Source organism: Ceratotherium simum, chromosome 16 (genome assembly GCF_057802395.1).
Source record: "Ceratotherium simum simum isolate JZ-2026a chromosome 16, ASM5780239v1, whole genome shotgun sequence".
NCBI lineage: Eukaryota > Metazoa > Chordata > Mammalia > Perissodactyla > Rhinocerotidae > Ceratotherium > Ceratotherium simum.
This window is the reverse complement of record NC_141915.1, coordinates 38,873,422-38,883,298: the sequence shown is the minus strand read 5'-3', so window position 1 is coordinate 38,883,298 and position 9,877 is coordinate 38,873,422. Positions and strand designations below refer to the sequence as shown.

The 9,877-nt window shown below is 47.0% G+C and overlaps 1 protein-coding gene and 1 non-coding gene across 2 annotated transcripts; both read left to right on the top strand.

Moving 5' to 3' along the window:
- Positions 1 to 3,685: 3,685 nt before the first annotated feature.
- SPMAP1 (sperm microtubule associated protein 1) lies at positions 3,686 to 6,797 on the top strand. The gene is made up of 3 exons (XM_004434590.3): positions 3,686 to 3,892; positions 5,299 to 5,398; positions 6,546 to 6,797. The coding sequence occupies exons 1-3, from the start codon at positions 3,686 to 3,688 to the stop codon at positions 6,701 to 6,703; spliced, it is 465 nt and encodes a 154-aa protein (XP_004434647.1). The 3' UTR covers positions 6,704 to 6,797.
- A 1,015-nt stretch (positions 6,798 to 7,812) lies between these two features.
- On the top strand, positions 7,813 to 7,884 carry TRNAC-GCA (transfer RNA cysteine (anticodon GCA)). Its single transcript has one exon. It is a non-coding gene; the product is annotated as a tRNA-Cys (tRNA).
- Positions 7,885 to 9,877: the final 1,993 nt, after the last annotated feature.

Genomic DNA, 9,877 nt, shown 5'->3' with positions numbered 1-9,877 from the left:
GTGCTTGCCTTCCTTTTCATTTCTACATGTCACTCTTATTGGCACTGCCTAACCCTTGTCTCCTTTGTAAAATGAAACTGAGTACTCAGTGCAAACTTTCTGGGGGCGTATGTAAAAAAAGAAACAGTCCTTTCACTTTTGTGATTGTACAGAACTTTTGGGACTTTCAGATTTCTGCTGTAAAAACTTGGGTTAGGAATCCTTAAAGTACATTGCAGAGAATAGGTGCTGCTTAATGACAGGTTGTTCCGGGTAACTTCCGTGCAGTTAGAAAGGTATTTGAGTTAAGGTAGAATGTATGGTCAGATCCTGGACACACTCATGGAGTTCAAAGAGTGATGTGAGGGAGAACCAGGTCCACACATGTATATGTGCACACTTTTGCAGTTACACATTTTCTTTGAGTAAATTGCCATGTAAATGATTTATATTTGTAAAATCTAATACATGGTAATTGCCATGTGAATTTGCTCTCATGGAAGATGACTAAGTTGTTAATAGTATGCAGGTTTTTTGCTATTGAAATGTTTTGACAGGATGGCCATGTAATGTATCTGCCAAACCCTAGTTTGAGAAGAAGAGATGGTATAATTATGCCAGCACAATAGGCATAAACCCTGGCAAATTCTGACTGAAGGCATTGAACGTTGCAGCTTTTCTCTCCAAACCATGAGAGTTAATTTAGGTGACATTCAGGGTCTGGGGAAAATGAGCACTCAACTGGTTTGGGTCAATAGTCTGGTCTAAAGATGTTAGAACAGGCTTTTTAGACTAAAGTGTGTGTTCCTATGTCTAGTATCTGAAAATACTTGGCCTTAAGTGTTATCTGTAAGTTGAGTATAATGCAAGGCTGAAGATTAGAATGTCGTGAAGACCCTAACACATAGTCACTTGGCCCTCAAGATTAGGAATGGAATGTACTGGAACTAGAGAGCAGAGTGATTTTCAACTTGAGGAGTTAAAAATGTGTCCAGTCCGTTGTTGGTGCCTCAAGTCAATTCTGACTCCTAGTGAACACGCGTACAGCAGAGTTGGACCCTGCGTGGTCTTTTTGCACTGTTCTCGCACTTTCTGGCGCTGTATCATAGGGTTTTCATGGCCAATTTTTGCAGAAGTGGGTGGCCAGGTCCTTCCTGTCTTAGTCCGCAACCTCTGCTGAAACCTGTCTGCAGTGGGTGACCCTGCTGGTATTTGAAATACCAGTGGCATAACTTTCAGCATCACAGCAACATGCAGCTGCCACAGAATGACAGCTGACAGGAGGGTTCCTTGACCCGGAAAGGAACCTGGGTTGCAGTGCTGAGCGTGCCAAATCTTAACCACTAGACCACCAGGGCTGCCTGTTCAGGCCATATCTCAGACCAATTGAGTGAGACTATGGAGGCAGGACCCAGGCATGTGTACTTTTTAAAGCGCCGCAGGAGATTCCAAGGTTGAGAATCAGTGCTTTGTCTAGACAACCAGCCTGGATTTTAAGAGTATTAAATCCAGAAGTCTCTAAAACAGACCTGTCTTACTGTACCCCACCCTCTAGCCTGGTGAATTGCAAGTCTTGAGTGTGAAATAACGCCCCCAGTTCCTCCATTTAAGATGAATCCTTTTTATCCTGTTATGTGATAAATGTATATGAAATTTCTCACCTTCCTGCTTCAAATATGAGGTGTTAGGGCTGGGCCTGTCATTTTTTCCCCTTGTCCTCTTATGTCCTCCAAGTTCTTTCCAAGTTGCAATAGAATGGACTCAAACTACAGATTTATTTCCTATAATTTCAGATTTGATTTATAGGAGCTTGCCTATCAGTGTAGAAAGATTAAGTATGCTGAGTATTGAATTGCCAGGATGAGTGATTTTTGTGTATAGGTATAATGCAAACTTTTTTTTTTTTTTTTTTGTGAGGAGGACCAGCCCTGAGCTAACATCCAATGCCAATCCTCCTCTTTTTGCTGAGGAAGACTGGCCCTGGGCTAACATCCGTGCCCATCTTCCTCTACTTTATATGGGACGCCGCCACAGCATGGCTTAACAAGCGGTGCGTCGGTATGCACCCGGAATCCGAACCGGCGAACCCCAGGCCGCCGCAGTGGAACTGTGCGCACCTAACCGCTTGCGCCACCGGGCTGGCCCCAACCTTTTTCTAATGATACATGTACCACCATATAATAAAAATATATATTTTTTAAAGATTTTATTTATTTTTCCCCCCAAAGCCCCAGTAGATAGTTGTATGTCATAGCTACACATCCTTCTAGTTGCTGTATGTGGGACACGGCCTCAGCATGGCTGGAGAAGCAGTGCGTCGGTGCGCACATGCACTTAGCTGCTAAGCCACAGGGCTGACCCGTATAATAAAAATATTAATAGTGAATATAAAAGAATCCCTTTCCTGAGCCTTTTGCCTCATCTGTAAAATGAAGATAATAGCACCTAGTAGAGTTGGTGTGTATAAAGAAGAAAATGAAAATCAGCTGTAGTCATAATCAGAAAATCATTGTTTGTGGTTTTTTTGTTTTGTTTCTGGTGAAGATGATCAGCCCTGAGCTAACATCAATGCCAATCCTCCTCTTTTTGCTGAGGAAGACTGGCCCTGGGGTAACATCTGTGCCCATCTTCCTCCACTTTATATGGGACGCCGCCACAGCATGGCCTGACAAGCGGTGCATCGGTGCCCACGGAATCCAAACTGGGCGGCAGCAGTGGAGCGTGCGCACTTAACCCTACTCCACGGGGCCAGCCCACATTGTTCATGTTTTGCTGTATCCTAGCATATATACATTAAAATTAGCCAGGGGGGAAAATATAGCAATATTTCAACCTACTATTTTTTTGTTTGGTTTTTAAATTTTTTTAACAGGAGGAGGAATACTAGCTGATGAAAAGATTTGGATGGGGAGCAGAGAAGTGCTTTAAATGGACTTACTGGAAGTCAGGAGACCTGAATTCTGGTTCTGGATCTGCTGCTAAATGGATTTAGGAAATATTCCAATGTTTTTTGTTTTTGTTTTTGAGGAAGATTGGCCCTGCACTAACATCTATTGCCAATCTTCCTCTTTTTCCCTTTTTTTTCCCCAAAGCTCCCGTACACAGTTGTGTAGCATAGTTATAAAGTTGTAGCTCTTCTATATGGGACGTCTCCTCAGCGTGGCTTACTGAGCCGTGACTAAGTCTACGCCCAGGATCCGGACTGGCAAACCCCAAGCTGCCCAAACAGAATGCAGGAACTTAACCACTAGGCCACCAGGCCTGCTTCAGAATGTTTGTGAGCTTCAACTTCCAGTTCTGTTATGAGAGTTGGAAGTAGATGCTATCTGAACTCTTTCTGATTCATTTTGGGTACAAGCTTGTCAAGGAAACCGAGTTGGGGAAGTGTATATAATACAGTGGGAGCAGAGAACCTTGCTCTTACAGGAAAAAGGGGAGCTGGGCCAGACTGCCCTCGCATGGCCCACATGCATCTCTTCTCCCCTTCCATCTCTGATTCTTCTTGCATAGTTTCCTCCCCGTCGTCCCTCACCTCAGTGCCATGCAAGCAACTTTCCCCATAGCCGTAAGAGCCTACCCCGTTGGGTGCGGACAATAGGGTTTGTGTCACAGTGGTCTTTGACACCACGTAACAATGCGCAGGGGAGCCCCCACCTAGGACCGTGCACTCCCACCAGAAAGGCCCTCGGAGGCTGCAGCAGTTGGGATGGCGCGCTTGTGCGATTGCCCTCTGCGGCTGGAGAAGAGCTTCATCTTGGACGGGGTGGCCGTGAGCACCATGGCCCGCGCCTATGAGCGCGTGAGGCCCAAGCTCTGGTCGGCGATTCCGCCCTACAACGCGCAGCAGGACTACCACGCCCGCCGCTACTTCCAGAGCCGCGTGGTTCCGCCCGTTTTGCGGAAAACTCATCAGGTATAGGAGCGCCCCGGAGGACCCCACTGTCTATCCCCGCAGAGGTTGGCCCTGGTGGCGGGGCTGACTTCCCAAATCCGGGCGTCTCACTCCAGCGCCCTCACCACCAAGGAGGCCCCCTACTCCCACCCCTTCAGTTTTCTTAATGAAACCTCGGAACTGGAGGAAGCGGGTGACAGGTGTTGAGCGCGAGCTAACCGAGCTCGAGCTCACAGGATCACCTTCCACCCCTGAATTTGAGAATGATCTCATTTTGGGTTTCTGCAAGCCCAGGGAACCTGGATTAAAGCCCGCCTCTCCCATACAAATCAGTTTCATTGTCTTTTTTGACGTCATGGACTCGCCCTTTGGGGTGACCACACGCTGCAAATTCTCTAAAAGCGCGAAAATTCATGTGACCTCAGTGAACAAGACAAAGAGAACTGCCTAGACGCATAGGCGAGCCGCTCTCCGTCTGGTGACGTCATAGTTAAGAGGGGCTCGCTGGCTGGGACCTTCTGTGAGCTGATGCGAAGGAACCTCCCAAACTGCGGCCCTGCCTTCTCCCCAGGCCTTTTCCCTCGTGGGTGTTGTCCCTCCCCAGCTGAATACTTCCCGGGGATCAAAGATTCTGAGGCTATTTGCTGATGGCTCCAATTTTTTTTCCAACACTTTTGGCTCCAATACTTGTGTCTATATATGTCCCAGTGGTATGGGAAGGAGAGTGAAGGGCTTAATGGGGCTGTTTCTTTGAGCACATCTTGGGGTATTTGTGGTCCCAGGTGTTTGTACGTGTGTGTGCATTGCATGTATGTGGACACACATCTGTGTGTGCCATGCTTGAGTGTGTACTTGCTGTCTACTCATGTAACTTTTATGACACAAGCAGCCAGAGTCTGGGGGAAGAAAGAAAAACTTGAGTATTTAAAAACTTGAAAATAATAGGGTGTACACACTTCTGAAACTTTCTATGTTCCGTTTTATAAGTATTCAATCATCACAACCACCATTTCTGGTAGATATTGTTTTCATTTAAATAAAGATAGAGTTTATTGAAGCTTTACTATGCCAGGCCCTTTGTTTGAACTATCTCAGTAAAATCTCAAGCAACCCTCCTTTTACTGAGGAGGAAATTGAGATCCAGAAAAGCTGTGTCATTGGCCCAAGGTCACACAGCTTGTTAGCGGCAGAGCTGGAATTGGAACGAGTTTGTCTGGCAGCAGACACCGAGCCCTTAACTGCCAAGCTACGCTGTCTCTCCCTGAGAGGTAATAGGTCCATGCGTATATTTATATTTAATCTGTCTGGCCCAGTTACCCCTGGCTGTGACCTCCTCCCCTCCCCTCAACAAGCCCCAGGGGAGTTAGCACTGAGCACCGCTCAGCATCGTGGCTGACAGTCTTCTGTATTTTCTCCCTCACTCTCAGGATCATGGCGGTACAGGAAGGGACGGCTGGATAGTGGACTATTTCCACGTCTTCGGGCAAGGACAGAGATACCTCAACAGGAGAAACTGGGCAGGGGCAGGCAAGTGTCACCTTGCTTTCCAGTCTCACCATGGTACCACCTAAGAAGAGTGGGGTGTGTCCCTAAGTTCAGAGAGAGAAACCGGGCCATAAAGAGACCTGGTTGGGGGAAGAGGACTAAGAACTGCATCCTCCAGCTTTTCTTCTCATACATGAGCAGATGGTGTCACAGTGCTCCGTATATTTAGTTATTGAGCACCTACTGTATCTCAGGTGCTTTTTACCCTCACGCTATCCCCATGTTACAGCCGGGGAAACTGAGGTTTGGGGAGTTAAAGTGATTTGCTAAGAAGGGCTGAGCTGGGATTGGAATTCCACTCTTGGGGCTGGCCCTGTGGCGTAGCGGTTAAGTATGCATGCTCCGCTGCTGGCAGCCTGGGTTCGGATCCTGGTCTTGCACCGACGCACCGCTTGTCGGGCCATGCTGTGGCAGCACCCCACATAAAGTGGAGGAAGATGGGCACGGATGTTAGCCCAGAGCCAATCTTCCTCAGCAAAAAAAGAGGAGGATTGGCATGGATGTTAGCTCAGGGCTGGTCTTTCTCACAAAAAAAAGAAAAAAAGGAATTCCACTCTTTCCAACTCTGAAGACTGTGTGTCTCTCACTGCTCCCCGAGCAAGCTGAGTCCTGCTCGTTTTCCAGGCCCAATTTAGCAGCAACAAGAAAGGGAATATTGAGAGATGTTGTTCCAACAGAGTGAACCCTCCTCCCACTCCCATTCCACCATCTTTTGGCTACACTCTAGTCACATGACCTTTTGCAACACTGGGCCAAATTGAGCTCATCCATTTTCTCCAGATGGGTCAAAGGCAAGGGTGAAATTTTCCCAGTTCTGCTGGGAGGAAGGCAAGTTCAGGCAAGCCCCGAAGTTTCTGGCCCCGCCTGTCCTAACACATACCCTTCACGCTCCTCCTGCAAGCTATTCCTGGTATGAGGTTTGGTGTCTAGAAGCCATCTATCTCCTTGACTTCACCAACCCTAGGCATTTCAGTCAAGAGGCTCAAGACGTTTGAGGATTGAAGGTTCAGCTGGGACGTGGGGAGCACGGTGACTGTGGCTGGGTTGGCATTCCTATACCAGCCCTATGGGAGTGGGGAAAGCACGAGGGGACTGAACACAGGCTCAGGCCTCTCTCTCCGCCCCCAAGGGCATTCCCTCCAGCAGGTGACCGGGCATGACCACTACAATGCTGATCTGAAAACTATCAAGGGGTTCAATGGTCGGTTTGGCTATCGCCGGAACACCCCAGCCCTCCGCCAGCACCCATCTGTCTTTGGAGAGGTCACTCCGTTCCCTCTCTTCTAAAAACATCTCTTCCCTTCACAGTTCTCCACCTGAATATCTAAGACAGATGTTTAGATGAACTCTCAATGTTATTTTATATAAAACTGTTTTTATTTGTGCCTCTAAGTGTGCTGTTTCTTCCTTGAGACTGGGGGAGGGGGCAAGCTAGTTTCTCCACCCCCAGCTTCTCTACCCTATGGAGAGGAAGTGAGAGGAGAAAGGGCATCTCTGGCCTGTGCCCTCACATTCCACGCCAACCAGTGCAAGGTTGAAAGGAGAGGCCTCAGTTCCTCCCTGCCAGTGTGATAAGGAGGAACCACACTACCTAGCCCTCAGCAAAGCTCTTCCCCAGGCGTCAGCAGGGCCCCAGGTCAGAAGCTGGCTACTGTTTCCATCAAGAACAGATTAGGCTAGGGGCCGGCCTGGTGGCGAAAGCGGGTAAGTGCGGGCGCTCTGCTTTGGCGGCCCAGGGCTCACAGGCCCGAATCCCGGGCGTGCACCAACGCACCGCTTGTCAAGCCATGCTGTGGCGGCGTCCCATATAAAGTAGAGGAAGATGGGCACGGATGTTAGCTCAGGGCCAGTCTTCCTCAGCAAAAAAAAAAGAGGAGGATTGGCATCGGATGTTAGCTCAGGGCTGATCTTCCTCACAAAAAAAAAAAAAAGAAAGAAAAAAGAACAGAGCAGAGCAGACAGTGCAGCCGCAGGGATTGGTGTTGTTTGCCCTGAGAAGGATTTCCTGATTTTCCTGAGAGAGAGAATCCAGCTAAATGAACTGACATCTTTCTTCTCCTTTCCACCCTCAGTTCATCAAGAGGCAGGGTGTAAACAAGGTGATATCTGGCAGGTGGTGATTCTTAGCCCAAGGATTCTGACACAGTAATACTGTGCTTGTGGACACTTTCTCTACTAATGCTGTGTCAGTTTCCTTTTTAGCTATTTTCCAGGATGTCATTTTTCAAGTGCCCCCACCCAGTTTATTGGTGGCCAGGAGAAAAGCCAAAGCAGATGATGGATACAAAAGTAGGTGGGGTTTTAGAACACAAAGCTTGCCAGAGGTCCAGAGTGGGTGGAACCTGATTGTATTGAGTCACCATAAGTGGACAAAGAAGAGAACTTATGTAAGTGATGGGGGTATAGCTCAGGGGTAGAGCATTTGACTGCAGATCAAGAGGTCCCCGGTTCAAATCCGGGTGCCCCCTTCTATTCCCTTCTCTTTTAAGTAAGTACCTCTTAACTCCTAGCCCCGGAGTTAACTGGAGAAGAGGAGAAACTCTCAGCTCCTGTCCTGAAATACTGCTTGTTCCTCCCACATTCCAAATGACCACTTAGGAGAGACCCCTGGAGGACCCTGTTGGTATACGACAGTAAAGATAAACGCATTCATACAACACATATTTTTGAGAGCTTATTACATGTAAGGCTGAGGTGAATTAAAAGATGAAAGAGGAAACCTGTCCTCAGGGAGCTTTCAGTCTAGTGGAAGTTGACACGTTCACACACAGCTGTCAGAGGAAGAGCAGTTGTTTGTAGCTCAAGAAGGAGAGATCTTTTAAAAATACCTACCCACTTTTTCTAGACACAATTTCTAAGCAAAGCTTTCCTGCAATTTGAAGTGATTTTCTGCTTGATCTGAAGAGTATTAGTAACCTGTTGTTTGCGACACTGTGCAATCTCCTCTCCACAGGGTTAGGGGCACTTTCTTCTTAGTTGTTTATTGTGCTGGTCAGTGTTCTTGGAATGGAACAGATATCCACCATGGCCACTGTAAGCAGAAAAAGAGTTTACTGGAGTCATGGTAGGGACTCACAGAGTTGATGGAAGGTTGAGAACCTAACTCAGAAAGCAGTTAACTATGAGGGGCCGCAGAGGAGGGAAATCCAGCTCAGGTCTTGTCGCTGGAAGTGTCTGCTGCTGGTGCCACCAACCCTGGGCACTTGTCACTAGGCCGTGGGTGTTACTCCAACTGCACCTGCATCTTCAGGACAGTTCTTCAAGTTTCAAAATGCCAAGCGGAAGCGTTTGATTGGCTGAGCCGTGCAATTTTCTGCCAGGAAGGGGAGGAGTTAGTGTTGCCTCACCGAGTTTGACAACACGAGGTATTCCCCCAGAATTGGAGGTGTGTTTGGGTGCAAAAATGGATAGCTCACCACCACATCATTTTTCCTCCTCGAAGAAATCTTTGTAAGGAGGGAGTGTGATAATTTATCGGTTTCCAGTTCTAGCGGTCAAAGATTTGCTCTCTTGCATCCTTTCATTTCCCATTTGCTAAAATTAGGTTGAAATTTTGTATGTCAGTTATGTTCACATTATCATGATCACGTAAATATGATTTACTATTGAGTCTATATGTACTATGATGGCATTTCCTTTCTTGAAAACTTTTTTCCTGAAGATAATTACCTCCTTTTTTCATTTGTGTATTTTTCTTTGTGCCTGTTGATAATTATTTTCAAATCCTTCAACAGCCTCACAGTGCAATTATTCACCTGGTCCAAATCTACCAAATTAATTTTTTCAAGACAGTCTTCCTGACACCCACCATCTTTCTGCTTCAGGCTGTTTAGACCTGCCACCCAGCTGGTGCCTTGGGAATTCCGTTCCCCTCCTCTTCTCTGTGTGGGATTCTCTCTGTTTCCTGGGAAATGTCTTCCTTTTTCTTGGTTTTCTTCTTTATATGGTGGAGAATAATCCCTAGGAGTTTCCTGAGAAAGAATAGATAGGAGGTAAAATGTTTGACTTCTGGCATGTCTGAAAATATACACATATATATTTTTTTGGTGAGGAAGATTGGTCCTGAGCTAACATCCTCCTGTTGCCAATCCTCCTCTTTTTGCTTGAGGAAGATTGTCACTCGGGTAACATCTGTGCCAATCTTCCTCTACTTTATATATTGGACGCCGCCGCAGCATGGCTGGATGAGGGGTGTATAGGTCTGCCCCCAGCACTTGAACCCGTGAACCCCAGGCCATGGAAGCAGATTGTGTGAACTCAACCACTACGCCACCCGGCCAGCCCCTTGAAAATATTCTTATTTTACCTAAACACTTCGAGATAGTTTGTCTGGGAGTAGAAGTCTTGCTGAGAAATTTTTTTCAGAAGTTTGCAGATCATTATCTTCTAGCTTCTCTTGATAAGTTTGATGTCATTCTTATTCCCGTAGTGACCTCTTTCTCTCTAAAATCTTAGGATCTT